Source organism: Struthio camelus, chromosome 19 (assembly GCF_040807025.1).
Source record: "Struthio camelus isolate bStrCam1 chromosome 19, bStrCam1.hap1, whole genome shotgun sequence".
Taxonomy (NCBI): Eukaryota; Metazoa; Chordata; class Aves; order Struthioniformes; family Struthionidae; genus Struthio; species Struthio camelus.
The window spans coordinates 8,963,924-8,979,789 of NC_090960.1; the positions used below are offsets into that span (position 1 = coordinate 8,963,924).

Sequence of the window (15,866 nt, forward strand, 5' to 3'; positions counted from 1 at the left end):
GGCCGGGGCCGGGCGCGCTCCGGACCTGCTCCCCCAGGATCGGCCCCCTCTCCATCCCGCTGCCCTGCCCCACGGCTGATGCCCCGGCCCCCAGGATCAGCCCCATCTCCATCCTCCTGCCCTGCCCCACGGCTGATGCCCCGGCCCCCAGGATCGGCCCCCTCTCCATCCCCCGGCCCTGCCCCACGGCTGATGCCCGGCCCCCAGGATCGGCCCCCTCTCCATCCTCCTGCCCTGCCCCACGGCTGATGCACCGGCCCCCAGGATCGGCCCCATCTCCATCCTCCTGCCCTGCCCCACGGCTGATGCCCCGGCCCCCAGGATCGGCCCCCTCTCCATCCCGCTGCCCTGCCCCACGGCTGATGCCCGGCCCCCAGGATCGGCCCCCTCTCCATCCCCCGGCCCTGCCCCACGGCTGATGCCCCGGCCCCCAGGATCGGCCCCCTCTCCATCCCGCTGCCCTGCCCCACGGCTGATGCCTGGCCCCCAGGATCGGCCCCATCTCCATCCTCCTGCCCTGCCCCACGGCTGATGCCCCGGCCCCCAGGATCGGCCCCCTCTCTATCCCCCGGCCCTGCCCCACGGCTGATGCCCCAACCCCCAGGATCGGCCCCCTCTCCATCCCGCTGCCCTGCCCCACGGCTGATGCCCCAACCCCCAGGATCGGCCCCCTCTCCATCCCGCTGCCCTGCCCCACGGCTGATGCACCGGCCCCCAGGATCGGCCCCCTCTCCATCCTCCTGCCCTGCCCCACGGCTGATGCCCCGGCCCCCAGGATCGGCCCCATCTCCATCCTCCTGCCCTGCCCCACGGCTGATGCCCCGGCCCCCAGGATCGGCCCCCTCTCCATCCTCCTGCCCTGCCCCACGACTGATCCCCCAGCCTCTGGGACGGGGCCCCACAGCCCTGTCCCCCTCCTCCACCCCATGGCTGAGCTCCCAGGATTATTTCCCCCCCCCCGCCCAGGGTTCGGGTCCTCAGCCCCATCCTCTTCCCCTGTTCCAAGCCAGGGCCGGCTGATCCTGCAGCCCGCGGGGTCAAGGTGCCCAAACACCCGCAGACTCCCGCGCTCTGGGGGCCCAAGCGGGACCTGCCCTGTTCGTGCACCAGCTCCCCCCGTGCTGGGAGCTGGCAGCGCCTGCTGCAACTGTCCGGAGGGCTCAGCGATGACATTTTATTTCTGATTTCAGAGCTCACCCCCCTCCTGTGCACAGGAAAGCTCAAAAGGGGAAACAGAAAACCCACGTCTTCAAGCTGCAGCTTTCCACTGTAAAACTTCTAACCTGTTTCCACCTGCTCTTGCTTTCTGCCGCGTCTCCCAGCAACCCAGTCCTCATCTAAATCAAACCGTGTTTCAAGGCAACGCTCAGTCCAGCCAGAGACATGTCACTCAAAGCGTGTTCTACCAACGTCCGCTCCTCTCTCCTGGCCGCGGCGGCTCCGGCGGGTGCGGATTAGGCTGGCGCTGCAGGGCGTGCGTTGGAAAGTCCCAGTGCAGACACACACGCGTGTTGCCCTGCGAGCGGTTGACAGCCCCTCGGATGCCAGAGCCGCTGCAGGGCTAAGCACAGGCACGTTTCTGCCACGCTGCCATCCTCAGACTCTGGCTCGAAGCTTTGCTGCTCCTCTGGAGTCTGTAAGCGTGAGGATAAAACTGTCAAGTGCTGGCTCTGCGCGTGCAGTCCTGCTGCGGACCTGGCTCTCCTCCTCCTCCGGGCAGAGGGAGCGGAGGGCAAACCCGCAGCGCTGCATCCCGCAGAGCCCGGGACGGAGGGTCCGAGCTGCCCTTCGGGGCGGCCCGGCTGGCGGCGCGAGGCTGGCGCAGCTCCGCTCTCGCCGCGGGGAGGGCTGCGGGGCGGCCGCTCCTTCGTCCCTCGAGCGGGCAGCCTGCGGCGCTCCTGGCCGCGGTGGGCGCCACGCGTTGCTGCGCTTATGGGGAGCTGACGGAGGCTGCGGAGGAGAAATCCACGGAGGGTTCCCGGCTGCAGAGACACACCAGGCGCAGACCGGCCCGGGGCCACCAGTGCCGGGGGCCCGGGAGCGTGCTCCGAGTTGGAGGTGTTACAACATGCCTGTTCCTTTTGCTTTCGGCCACCCTTGGAGGCCACGTCCTGGCCCAAACAGACCTTTGTTCTGACCAAGTCTGCTACGTCCCTGGCCAAACGACTTACCTATGTCGCAGGCCAAGGGAGGAATTCAGTTAGCAGTGGAGACTGTGGGCTTTGCTGGCTGAACGTACTGAGGGGAACCAGCGCTCAGCTTTCTGCAGAGCGGATCCAGCTGGTGGTCCTTGCACAGCAGTCTGCAGGCCTCCAGCGCAGCACGCCGGCGTCCAGCAGAGAGCTGGCTGTTTCCTCTTACCTTTTTCAAAGGTCTCACTCTGCAGCGTGAGGGGAGACCCAGCCTCTCTCCAAGCTGTCAGCAGCTGCTCAGATGCAAGGGAAGCTGAAGACGCCGGCAAGTCGCAATAAACCCGGCTGCTGGTGCCCTCCTGCAGGTTTTCCGGGGCACGAGGAGCTGGGCTCAGCCCGCCAGCTGGCAGCGCAACCTCAACAGAGCGCGGCTGAGGACGTGGCACAACCCTCACCAGGGCCGGAGCGACTCCCCGAGGGTGCGGGGCGGCCAGCTGGGGCCTGGGAGGGGAAGGGGGACCTGCGCTGCAGTGTACCAGCACCCACCTGCTCTGCCCTGCACAGTGCCTGGCTCTGAGCTGCTCCTAATCGCCTGCTTTTTCCCGAGAAACAACATCTCGAACGGAGCATCCCCTCAAGCCAGGGGCTGAGCGGAGCAGGGCGTTCGCTGCCCCGTCCGGGTAGCCGGATGCGGTCCTGGCTGGCCGGTCGGCTCTTAGCTGGGCTGCCGGTCTGGAGCAGGGCCCAGCGGCTGGGCCATCCCCGGCGCCCAGGGCTGCCAGCAGGGGTAGATCTGAGCTGAGCCGTTGAGAAACCGTGGAGTGGGTTAGTTAGGAGAGTAACTGATATCTTAAATATTGCTCTCCGCATGAGTGAAGGGAGGCAGCTCATGGGCCGGATGAAGCATCATCCCTGGAGAGCTGATTGTGCTAGGCGGTCCTGAGACTTATTCATGAAGCCCCTGAAGGAACTACACGGGCAATTTTGCAGGCGACAGAAGGGACATCAGAAAGATGTGATCTTGCTGCAGTGACTTAGCCTGATCGTCCGCTTTTTGGGGGAAAAAAAGATTCTCCTGCAAACCGGAGTTTCACCTATGGGACGTTTTGGTGCAAGTTATGTGCTGCCTAATTTACACATTCACGCTCCGAGCGGGCTCCCACTCCTAAAACACCCCGCAGACCCTCCTGTCATAAACGCTCCCCCCAAACCAGCTCCCGTGCCGGTAAGCCACACGGAGAAGCAACCGGGCACCCGCTCGGACTGCCCCGGGGTGCTCAGCTCCGGCTACCCGCTGCCTTCCCGGAGGGGCCCCCGCCCCGGCACCACTTCGCCCCCCGAAATCCGGGCTGCCGCGGCCGCAGCCCCCCGCTCACCGGCCCGGGGGGGGATGGAGGGGGCGGGTTTCTATGGCCACGGCCCCGTCCCGGCCGGAGGAGGGGCCGCGCCGGAGCCGCCGCCAGCGGGGCCGGGCCGGGCCGGGCCGGAGCGGGGCGACGCCGGCGAGCGGGAGGCGACGGCGCCGGGCCGAGAGGAGGGTCGCGGGGAGGAGAGCGGGCAGCGGAGGTGAAGCTCAGCCGGCGCCGGGGCGCTGCCGCTGCGCTCCCCGGCCCCCCCCCCCGCCCCCGCATCCCTGGGCACCCCCGGGGCGCTCCTCGGCCACCCACCCTCTGCGTCCCCGGTGTGCTGGCCGTGCACCCCTCCCCACACCCCCCGGCCACCCCTGTGCGCTCCCGGTGCACTCGCCGGGCACCCCCGTGCGTTTCCAGTGCGCTCCCCGAGCACCCCCGTGCATCCCCTGTGCGCTCGCCGTGCACCCCCGTGCCTTTCCAGTGCGCTCTCTGGGCACCCCCGTGCATCCTCTGTGCACTCGCCGTGCACTGCTGGTTCGCTCACCGTGCGCCCCCGTGCGCTTCCAGTGCGCTCCCCAAGCACCCCCGTGCGTTTCCAGTGCGCTCCCCGAGCACCCCCGGGCATCCCCTGTGCACTTGCCGTGCACCCCCGTGCGTTTCCAGTGCGCTCCCCGAGCACCCCCGTGCATCCCCCGTGCACTCGCCGTGCACCCACCCCCTGCATCCCCAGTGCGCTCACCGTGTGCTTTCCAGTGTGCTCCTTGTACACTCGCTGCGTAACCCCGTGCACATCCTTGCGCTCTCCAGGCATCCTCCTGGTGCAGCCCCTGTGCGCTCTCTGCACACCCTCCCGGTGCGCTCACAGCCATGAACGGGTCCGCGGCAGCGGGCGGCGAGGTGAGCTGGCAGCCCGAGTCGGTGATCATCCCGCTCCTGTACCTCCTCATCTTCCTTGTGGGCACAGTGGGGAACTGCCTGGTCCTGGCCGTCCTGCTGCGCAACGGGCAGGTGAACAACACCACCAACCTCTTCATCCTCAACCTGGGGGTGGCTGACCTCTGCTTCATCCTTTTCTGCGTCCCCTTCCAAGCCACCATCTACACCTTGGAGGGCTGGGTGTTTGGGCCCTTCATGTGCAAGGCTGTCCACTTCTTCATCTACCTCACCATGTACGCCAGCAGCTTCACCCTGGCCACCGTCTCCCTGGACAGGTAGGAAAGGGGAAGGGGGGCTCCTTGCACCCTGCAGCTCCCCCTCTCTGGAGCCCCTTGGGGCACGTGAGCAGGCGGGTTCCCCGGGGGGCCAAGCCCCGATTGCTGTAACAGAGAGGGGGGAACAGGGCATGTCTTGGGGCTTGCAGGGGAATCGGGAACATTTCCTGGGGTTGCCCGTGTGAGGAAACACGGCCGAGGAAGGAGTCTGAGCTCCGGTGTTGGGGAGCTGCTGCCAGGCAGCAGCTGGAGGGCTGGGTTCGGATCCCTTTTGCCTGCTGCCCACCTGGAGGAGGTCAGATCCCACCCCGAAGCTATGGGATCAGGGTTTGCCTTCAGGATCTGGCAGCTGAACAGGTAGAAAACTAGAGAGAAGCAAAGCTTTGCCCCTGCTTCATCCTGGGCTCAGAAACCGGGCAGCTCTGGCTCTTACAGGGACGCGTGGAGAGCTGCTGCCTCCCAGCCAGCCCACGGCAAAGCAGGCGAGCCGCAAAAAGGAGAAGCCACTGAGTTGTTTTAGCTGGGACATCTCTTTTCCCACTTCCCCCTTTTATTATCAGAAAGCTCGTTTCTCTCCTGGTGTGTCCCTTGTGGGGGTGACCATCCCAGGCTGGCCCAGGAGGAGCGGGGTTTCGCTGGGAAGCTTGCTGTGAAAAGCAGCCTGTTGCTGGTGCCTGCACTTCACCCCATGCCAGCTCAGCACGGGCTGCCACGTTACTGACTCTCAGCGAGAAAGAGCAGGGATCCCCTGGAGCCGCTCTGCTGCCATGTGGAGCGCAGGGTGCTCGAAACCCCTGAGATGGTGACATGCAAAGGGCTCCCGCAAAAGTCCCCTGGGAAGAGCTGGGACAGCCCCGGAGCAGAGCTGGCTGCGTCCAGCCCCGTCCTCGACCCCGGGAGCTGCAGAAGGAAGCGAGTCGCTAAAATCCACCCGGGCTCTGCCTCTCTTGGGTTGGTGCGGAGCCTGGAGGAACATAGATGCAGCAAGCAGGGGCTTGCCAGAGCCCCTAGCTCTGGGGTCAGTAAAGGAGCTAACTGATTACAGAATTGAAAATAGGGCTACATGTGCTCTCAGCATGTGACAGCATGAGGAATACGCTGTGAGGATCCAGGGGACTTGCTCCAGCCACTGGCACTTAAAAGGCTCCTGTCTTCATATCCTCACTCTGGCTGTCATTTGTGCCAGCTAGACGAAAGATCAGGTGTGGATCTGTTGCTTTAGGAAGGGAGCCATCCTTGCCTTCCCTCCCAGCACTGGCAGGAGCAGAGTGTGACTGCCCTCATGGGATGGGTCCCAAACCAGTGCCCTTGCCTTTGCCTGAGCTAGTGAGTTGCCTGAGGTCCCAGGCAATCACGCCCCAGTGTACTGCACCACAGAATTAGCTCTGGAAGGCTAAAAGCCATCCCTTTAACCCTTTCTCCAGTCAGCTCCCACAGCAGATGTTTGTGCCTTGGCAGAACTGCAGTTGTGTCTCTCCCTCTCCCACGTAGGTATTTGGCCATACGCTATCCCCTGCACTCCAGAGAGCTGAGAACGCCCAGGAACGCCCTCATGGCTATTTGCTTCATCTGGGCTCTTTCCTTCATTTTCTCGGGCCCTTACCTCAGTTACTACCAGGAGTTCCAGTTGGCCAACCTGACCGTCTGCCACCCCATCTGGGAGATCTCCCAGCGCAAGGTCATGGACATCTGCACGTTTGTCTTCAGCTACATCATCCCAGTCTTGATCCTGAGCCTTACTTACATGCGGACTATCCGCTACCTCTGGAGGTCAGTGGATCCTCTCCAAGACATGTCAGAGTCCAAGAAAGCCAAGCGGAAGGTAACCAGGATGATCATCATTGTAGCTGTCCTGTTCTGCCTCTGCTGGTTGCCCCACCACCTGGTCATCCTCTGCGTCTGGTTCGGGTATTTCCCCCTCAATCATGCTACCTATGTGCTCAGGATCCTCTCCCATCTCATCTCCTACGCCAACTCCTGCGTGAACCCCATCGTCTACGCCCTGGTCTCCAAACACTTCCGCAAGGGCTTCAAGAAGATCTTCATCTGCCTCTTGCGTAAGAAAGCAGCCAACAAGGTGCACGTAGCACAAGTGACAAACACCGTGAGCACGCTGGAGGCAGAGCTCAGCGAGGTGACCCACATCAGCGAAGCACTGCCTGGCCGGTCCTCCACACGCCGTAAGGTCCCATCCCAGCCCTGGGGGGAGGCAGAGCTAGTAGGACATCAGCAGAAAGCATCAGGCTCCTTCCTTACCTTCAGCGTTACCTAGCAGAGCTCCTTCTCCGTCCCATGGCTTTGCAGCATCTCCTGCGGTTTCACAAGCCTGAGGATGGGTTACACTCTGTGTTTAAATACGTCAAATTTCACCCTTTCCCCTTCCAACGGTCCCAACTGTCAAACTGTTAAAATGATGCTGCTTTCTAAGGACTCAGCCAAGTGAGCAACTGAGGATCCAAGAGCAGGATTTGCTTTCCCTGAACATTTGCTGAGAGCGGAGAGATCAAAACCCTGATTCAATTTTCATATAAAATCATCTTTTGCTGTATATTGCTCATCCCTTTCCGTGCGTTCGAGGCTCTGCAGAGCACCCAGAGGTCACCGCAGACCTGCCAGGGAAGAAGGCCATTTGCTGGGGGAAGTGCAACCGGGCAGGGCTCCTTGGACTCGGCCAGCAGCAGGGGTTTGGGTTCGGGTTGAGGTAACGCTCGACAGGCAGGGGTGTAAGAGTCAGTGGGGACACGGGAGAACCAGGGGAATCGATGACCTGTCTGTGTGCCTCAATAAAGACCACCTTCCCCAGTCCTGTGTCTGAGTCCCTTGAGGTACGCTTTGGTTTGCTACCCCTTGAATGTTTAACTCCTCCGTTTCCCTCCTGCTCAGACTGGAGCGGGCTGCACCGATGGCAGGACTTGCTCATCCTTGGTTTCACTTGCACTTCAAAGCTGGTGCTGGAGGCTTCGGGGGGTGGGGGTGGTGGTGAGAACCTCTGACCAGAGGGAAACCGTGGGCTTTTGCGGAGGCGACAGATGCGGGTTATGTCTGAGTACAGGCGTCGAAGAGGGGACACTGGGAGATGGCAGCGAGAGGGACAGCTCTGTGCTCCACGGACCTTCTAACACTTAACCTCGGGTAAGCGCGGCTGTACCCACGCAAGAGGCTGAACGTGACTCATGCATCCGTGCTCTTAACGCTAAAGAGGCTCCACAAACAGCTGAACCCTGCTATAGCTAGCAGCCAAGAGCTTTATTAAAAAACCCATTGTTTTATGGACCAAAAGAGGAACGTAATTGGAATAGGATCAATTTATTCTTTCTAAAACCTGGCTGTAGACGTATGGCAAGCAGTCAGAGAGCTGGGACTGCCTTGGGGGGATTTCTTTCCTCTGCAGCTTCCAGGTCTTAGCGCCATTGGTATATAATGCCCATGCAGATAAGGTCATATAAATTGCTATTGGCTGGGTCCTGGTCCATAAACCTGGCTCTATGGGCTGAAGCAGGTCACGTGGAGGAGCACCCTCTGCCCAGAGGGGTGCACAGATTTCCCTCCTTGCCATGACCCCAGGCAGAGCTCTCTGGCACCAGGATGGCCGCGGGGGACTACATCTAGCCCAGATCCTGAACCTTGCTGGCAGGGTCTGCTCCATGGTGCCTGGTTCAAGCACAGCTTCCCTGGGGCCAGGCTGTGCCATGGGCCCAAGCCCACCTCCGAGCTGGCCATGCGAGAGCCGTGGGGCCTGCACCGCCCTCCGCCCTTCCCCATCGCTCAGCCTTTCTCCCCGAGAGGGTCTTGGCTGTCTAATGCTTGCTTTTCCCCACTGAGTGTTATTCTAACCAGATCTTCCTGTCCCCGCATGGAGGGCCATAAATTGGCCACTGCCTCATATCAATAACAATTATATTTAGTCTAGGCTTGCTCACGGCATAAGTCACAGAGAGTGATTATATAAACAGCTCCATTACTTATATCTGCATTTATCTCCCTTGCTGAACCTTTCGCAGCTGGGGAAAATATTTAATCAGCCATGCAAACACAGCTAACAGCCTTGTGCCCTTCCTCCGGTCCTCGCCCACCTCTGCTCAGAGATCCGTGAGGTCCAGCTCCCACGGCTGCCGAAGCTGCTCTGCCCGTGCCGCGTGGCAGGAGGGTCCCCTCGGTGGCCCTGGCCATGCCATAGGCCAGACGTGGGGGGATCTTGTCACTCCTAGAGCAGCATGGTCCCTGGGGGGCACAGAGACCCCACATCACTCATGACACCACATGAGCCCTGTCTCCCCTTCCCAGCACGGTCCAGAGTCCCTCAGCCACCCGGCTGCCTAAAACTGGCGCCTGGGCAGGTTGGATGCCCTCTCCCACGTGTGGTACCCACCTGGCTGGGGACACAGGGGACTGAGAAGTTGCCCTACTACATCTTTGCTCTCCAAGGACTCGGGCATGGGGCTGGCAGGTCCCAGCTGCCCGCAGGGTGCCGTGTCCTTGTCCCCTTGTGCCATCTTCACCAAACATGACCTAGCACCTCCAGCTGGGGACAGGAACGGGAACAGCCTGTCCTGGAGGGATTTTGCCTCTGCTCCTACTGTACCACAACGGAAGAGTGGAGATTGACCCCCTTGTCCCTCCCGCTCACCCCAGGCTCGTCTTCCCTTCGCACGCGGCTGAGAGAGCTGGTCCTGACCCAAGAGGCTGTGCAGAGGCTCCCTGCGAGTCCTTGGGGCCACAGCTCGTCCCCTGGGACGTGCCAGCGAGCTGGCACTTGCTCCAAAGCCTACGTCGTTCCCCTTCGTGCGGGGCTGAGTTCCCAGAAAGGACAGGGAGTTGCTTCATCTTTTTATAGTGTTCAAAACAAAATAAAAATAACCGAATCGCAGATCTGCAAGCCAGCCAGCAAACATAAATCCTTGCACCGTCCCCTACAGAGAGGGGCTCTAAACCCCCTCGGCTAGAGAGAGCTTGCTCTGAGCCTCGCACGGGAGGCGGGCGAGCACCTGCCCTTCTGCTCTCGCCATCGGGCGAGCACTGGGGTGCTGGGGGGCAGGACCCAAAAGGAGGAGCGAGCCTTGGGCTGCTCCTGCTCCCGTGGCCATCAACAACCGGGCAGAGGAAGAGGGAGGTGATTCCGGCCGGCAGCTCCAGAGGGGCCAGCGCCAGCCCCTTGGTTGCCCGGGCAGCTAAGCCCACAGCGGGTAGTAGGGGGATATTTTATTTAATTGCTCCGACCTTCTCAGCCTCTCCCTGCAGGATGGGAGCTGACTCTGCTCCAAGCCCCACCAGCACCCTGGGCCCATCCTGCACCGCGGCACGGGCTGGAGGCACCACCCGTGAATGCTGAGCCACGGAAGGAGGGAGCGAAGGGAGCACGGCCGTCGGCTGCACGCCAGGCTCCCAGGAAAGCACTTTGAGGCTACCAGCAGCAAGAGGAGGTTCATGGAGCTTTCTGCTGGGTTTCCTCTCTGCCGCCTCCTCCTGCCCTGTCAAGTTCAATACTGTCTTCACAAGTTTCTTCGACCAGCAGAAAATCAAGATGGCAAAAGGTCTTCTTGCCTGTCCCCCATGCTGAGCAACGGTCACCCTGGCTGCTACCGTCAGCTACCCCGTCCTCTCCCGCGTGCGTGTCGGGATCTACCTGCGTCTCCCGGAACGGCTCCTCGTGGCTTGATTTTCCAGCCCCCAGCACCAGCCGCGTTCACTGCGGCCGCTTTCCTAAGGGAGGGAGGGAGGGAGGCTCGGGCAGAACAGGCAGCCCCACGGGCCCCCACGTGCAAACCCAACCGAGCCCCGTTGGCGGAGGAGCATCTCGGAGGCGCTCGGGGAAGGGATAACGCGTTGGACGGGGCTGCCGGCCGGCGAGCGTTGGCCAGGAGCCGAGCCACCCGCGGCGGCGAGCCACCCGCGGCAGGTACAAGAATCGAGGGCAGAAAGCGCGCTAAACCCCCGCGGATCGCGTAAACCCAGTTTGCTTTTTTCGGTGTTTAGGAGCGGCGTAGAGACGCTCAACGTTATCGACCCCGAGCTGCCGGAAAAGGGCAGGGGACGCAGGTCACCTCCCTCGAAACAGCTCCTCAGAAGCACGTGCATCGCAGCAACGCGCTTCGTCAGCGCTGCAGCTCGTTATGGCACCACGGGTGATGAAGGCCCACGGGCCCGTCGTCACCTTCTGCGCCGGGGAGGGGGAACAGGCGGCTCTCTAGCGCCTGCGAATCTCGGTCCGTTCCTCCAGCAACGATCTCGCGCCTTTAGGGGAAACCACCCCAAAAGGGCAGGGCAGGCGCCAGGGTGAGGGGCGCGCGTCGCTGCCCCCGTGCAAGGGGACGCCCCCGTTTCCCTCGCGAGCAGGGGCTGAAGGACGAGCTCCCCCTGCCCTGCCCGCGCTCCCCACGGCAGCCCCGGGGTCCCCAGCCCCGAGCTACGGGCGCCGAGCTGCTCCGGAGCCCTCGGTCGCGCCAGGCCGGCGGCCACCGATCGCCTCGCCGAGATGCCTCTTCGCCGCTCGATTCCCCCCTCTGCGCGTCCCCCCTCGGCGGCTGCTCGTTTAGCGGCTTTCGCCCCCGAGCCCGCATTGCCATAACAACGGCACGGCCAGGCAGAGCCCGCCGCCTGAGTCCCGCGGGCGCCCGGCCGCCTTCGGGAGCGGGCTGCCGGCCACGGGAGCGTCCTCCGGCCGCGCCGTGGGAGAGCCGGCCGTCCCGTCCCCCCCCGCCCCGGCGGTCCCTTGCTCCCCAAACTCGCTTCCAGCCCCACAAACTGGCGGGGAAAGGGGGTCCCGCAGTTCCCTTATCCCGGTGCAGCACGGAGAGGTGCTGGCGCCCCAACGCAGCACCAGGCACGGGCAGGATGGTCCTGGGGCCGGGCTGGGGCAGGGTGCCGGGAGGGGGGCGGCTGCAGCCCTCGCGGCCGGAGCGAGACCCGACAGCGGCGCAGAGCAGCACAAGGAAGGGGTGTGCGCACGTGCGCGCGCCTGGGTGTGCGCACGGGGACACGTGAGAAAGCCCGAGCAGAGGACACGAGCAATTTTTTTGCATTTCAAAGAATAACATTGCAGGAACAAGGAGAGCAATTTTGCAGAGACTTCCAGCACATCTGCTAATTACATTGAGCAAAAATCGACTTTGGTGACTCATTCCCACACTGCTCCCTCTTGCCGGCACTAAGAGAGATGGGTTTGAGCGCGAGCAGGAGCAAGGGAAGAGCTGAAAGGAGAGTTTTGGGGCGGGGGGGGACACCAGGCGTGGGTCCCTCTGCTCTGTGCTGAGCGGCCACGAGCCTTTGGGGCCACCACCGCTCAGCTGCGGTTAGGGCTGTGGCACTAACCAGCTGCCACCGCGAGCATTTGGAAGAGCATCCCACACCATGCTTGGGGCAAGTAACCTCCCCTCTCCTCCGTTCCCAGCAGCCCAGCTTCACCCTTACACAGGCGAAGCAGGAGCCACGGCTCCCGCCAGGGGACGGTCACCGGCGCAGCCCTGCATGACACCAGCAGGACGCAGGTGGGGGGACCACACGGCCACGCGAGGAGGAGGAAGAAACAAAGATGCTGCCGGTGAGTCTTACTGCCCTCGTCTTCCTCGGCACAGGCAGCACGTCCTCAACCCAAGGCTCGGGCCGTTGGCTTTTCTCTGTTCGTGCGTCCATCCCCGAAGGACTTGTGAATCGAGCGGCGGATGGCAGCTAGCCAGCCTGACGGAGAGACGGCCTCGGGGCCGCCGCGGAGCTCCCGGGCCAGGCAGAGGAGGGCTCTCGCCCCGAGAGAGGTGACGAACCCAGCCCCTACCTGCTGCGCCCAGCCCTCCGCAAGGCCCCGAAATCCATATGCACCAGCCAGCTCAGACCCAGCCAGGGGAAACGATATTGCAGAGAGGGGGCAGAGGGACTGGGAGCAAGCAGCGGAGATCAGTGCAACGCTGCCCTCATCCATCTTTGTAAAAACCCAGCGAGAGAGGGGCAAAGCACCTTTCCTTGGGTGCCCAGGTGCCTTGACTCGAAATAAGCATCCTCCTACCGCCACCCTGAGCCAGGAGCACCCATTTTGCATCGGGTGAGACCCTCGAATGCTGGAGCTGGACAGGGTCCCGAGGGCCCTCGGCCACTGCAGAGCGAGGCCAGGTGCCTGGAGCAGGGAGGCAGATGCTGAGCCTCCTGCCACCCTACACTGCCATCCCCAGCGGCTCCCGGCTTAATGCGGGGCGGCAGGGCCTGGACACGCAGCGGCACCGTGGGAGCAGCGCTAATCAGAGCCCACCTGCTCCAGAGAGCCGTGCCAGCGCCAGAGGCAGGGGCTTTGGTGCGATTCAGCTCTGTGAAGATCCCCATTTCCACCCCCAGGACAGGGGAAACTGAGGCGCAGAGCAGGAAGCCAGTCAAAAATTTGGAGCCCTTTTCTACTCCCCTTATGGGAAGGAGGGCAGGACGGGGTTGCTGATGGCGTGCCCTGGAAGAAAGCAAGGCTAAAGCCAGCCCCCGGCAAGGCAGCTGGGCGCAAACACCCTTTTCTATCCCTTATACTCCCCCCCCCAGTCCCCTTCTACGTCCCTGTGCTACCCCCCTACTCCTCCGAGGCGGCGAGCACCTCCTTGGCCAGCCCGCGTCGCGATGAGCCCTTCGAGGGCGCGCGGCGTCGCTGCCGGCACAGAAGCACGGTGGGAAGAGAGCTTCCTGCGAGAGACGAGCCAGAGGGGAAGGGGCTCCGCTGGCAGGGGCGAGGGCACCGCGACTCGCTGCCGCCGAGCACCCCCGCACCTGAGCGCGGGCGCCCCTCAAGGCCATCAGTTAAAAAAGCCTTTTAAACCTTACTGAAAGTCCCAGTGTTGTAGTTAAACTTTAATAGAAGCAGATTCACCTGGGAAAGGAAAATAAAGAGGCTAAATTCACTTTCCATCAAGCCCAACAGCTCGGGAAGAAAAGGAGCCATTTGAGCAAAAGCTCGAGCTTTCCAGAAAGCAGCTTTATCGAGCGGTGCAGGAGCCTTTTATGCACGCTGCCAAATTGGGCATCAGTGAGGAGTATCAAAGCCAGGGCTGAGGCTTTGGAGCCTCCTGCCCTCGCCACCGACCCCGGGGGCTGCAGGGACCCCGGGGCGAGGCGCCAGGCCGGCGGCTTCAGCAGGCTCCCGCTGCTGCTGTGTTTGGCTCACGCAGCCCCCAGGTAAGGGGGCCACGAGGGTGGGTGGCAGATTCAGCCCCTACCCGATCCCTCCAGCCTGGCTGCAAGCAGCAAAAGCAGGGGAAACGGGGCTCTGGCCCCAAAACGGTGAATGCCATGCGGCAGACACTTAAGGGACTCGCTGGTAGCAACGGCAGCACCAGCAGGGCTGGGGGCCTCTTAAGGAGGAGGAAACCCAAGGGTGTTAAAACCAGCAGGAGCATTAAGGGAGCAAGGGGAAGGCAGGGAGGAGATGGAGCCCCACAGCTGAGCGCATTTTTCAGGGCCAAGCACGGGGTGGGGGGTGAAGCACTCGTCTTGCACGAGCAGCGGGGAGCGAGCTTGGGTCCCTGGTGGCCTGCTCGCTCTCCCTTAAGATGCTGCTAAGGAGACATTCCTTACCATAAAAAGCCAAGGAGCACCCGAAGCCGCCCCGAGTGCTGTGCAGTGTCCGACGCGCCTTCCGCAATCGAGGTCAGTGTGCCGCGGGCTGGGCGGCTGGCGCTCTGGCAAAGGGTGGCCTCTGGCTGGGGGTGCTGCGGCTGCCGCCAGGCCCAGCTCCTTCAGATCCCCACATGAGAGCTGTACGGCTGGGAGCAACAGAAGCCTCGGCCCCCCTCCTCGCTGCACGGCGGACACCAAACTGGGTCCTCATGCCCCCCTTCCCTCAAACAAGGTCATGAACTGCCCCGGGATAGAAAAAAAAAAATAAGGAGTCTAGGACATTTTGCATCACTTTCTCTCTCTGATCGCATTTCCCTGTCTCTGAGTTGAGCTGGACCAGACCCACTCTGGCCACAGACCAGCACAGCTTTCCTGGCTGGACCAGCTGATGGAAAGCCCAGCAGATCTTTCTGAGTAGGCCACCCAGAAACCTCCGGAGTACGGGATGCAGTCCTCCTCCTGGACTCTAAGGAACTTCATACATTTTCCCCTTACCTGGGCAGCTGGCATGGATTGAGGCAAGGTGAGAACTGTGGTCTTGGGAACCCAGTCCCCCACCTACCAGAGACCGGTGTTCCAGGGCCACATGCTACACTGTCAGATTAGGCGAAGAGATCCGGGAAGGCCCTCGCATCTCTCAGCCTTTTCCCCTACCTTCTTTTTTGCTTATCCATTGCACGTATGCACAACACTTACAGCAGAGAGATCGTGTTCTTGGGTGACCTGAACCAATGCCATCGACTGCTGTGGCCTCAAATTTCTGGTTAGCCTAAGAGAGCATCATAGATAATATTAACCCTTGCCCTAAAGCCCAGATGCTCCAGAAAGTCTGTAGGTGCCCTGCTAAGGTCCCCCACCTTCCTTCCCCAGCTTTGTCTGTAACAGTTCTCAGTGAATCACCTTGTCCTAGAATCAGCTGCAATAAGACATATGTTTATAGTCTCAGCCTGAGCACGTCAACAAATTCCACCTGCTCTTCGGGAGAAAGAAATTCAGGTCAGATCACTGCTGCAGCGGAGACAGATCCGGAAAGATGGAATCCAGCAAGATGGAATCCAGCTCCTTCTGGACAGTGTCAGTGCATGTATCCAGCGCACTCAGTGCCGTATATAAAGCAAGCCAGGAGTGCTTTGCTTATGCTTAAAAACTCTCTGTCCAGGGCCTCCCAGCCTTTGAGAAGCTCCTAGAGCTGGCAGAGAAAAAGGGAAGGAAAAAAAGTTAATGAAAACAACAACTGCTAGTACAGGAGTCAGGTTTCTTCTCCATTTGAGATCAGAAAGCAGGAGGGAAGGCCCCCGCAGAGAATAGCTCTCAGACCAGTACTGCAAGCCTGCATGGCCAAATGAAGAACTCGCCCCACAGGTGTGACAGATTTAAAAATCACACAGTGGACCAGATCTGGGCTGGATCAGCCTGTCAAAATGATGCATTTTTTCAGGTGTTTTCTATGCTACTCTGATGGTGTAATGTCTCAGATCATACCAACAAGGTCTAGGCTAAGAAGGAATGGGTCAGCGGTTTTGAAAGGCCAGAGGAGATGGGAGTCCTTGTTGTCCCTACAAATCAGATACTGGCAAGAAAAGAGGAGGAAC

General features: G+C 61.7%; 1 protein-coding gene across 1 annotated transcript; it reads left to right on the forward strand.

Moving 5' to 3' along the window:
- Nucleotides 1-3,618: 3,618 nt before the first annotated feature.
- GALR2 (galanin receptor 2) lies at nucleotides 3,619-7,496 on the forward strand. Its single transcript, XM_068913990.1, has 3 exons — nucleotides 3,619-3,698; nucleotides 4,292-4,695; nucleotides 6,187-7,496. Exons 2-3 carry the CDS (start codon nucleotides 4,352-4,354, stop codon nucleotides 6,965-6,967), a joined length of 1,125 nt encoding a protein of 374 aa, XP_068770091.1. The 5' UTR covers nucleotides 3,619-3,698; nucleotides 4,292-4,351; the 3' UTR covers nucleotides 6,968-7,496.
- The last annotated feature ends 8,370 nt before the right edge of the window (nucleotides 7,497-15,866 follow it).

What these genes read in the sequence shown, in the direction of transcription:
- GALR2 (XM_068913990.1), top strand. Translation starts at nt 4,352, where the DNA reads ATGAACGGGTCCGCGGCAGCGGGCGGCGAGGTGAGCTGGCAGCCCGAG. An exon ending in GCCACCGTCTCCCTGGACAG is followed by an intron (nt 4,696 to 6,186) that starts GTAGGAAAGGGG and finishes TCTCCCACGTAG; the next exon opens with GTATTTGGCCATACGCTATC.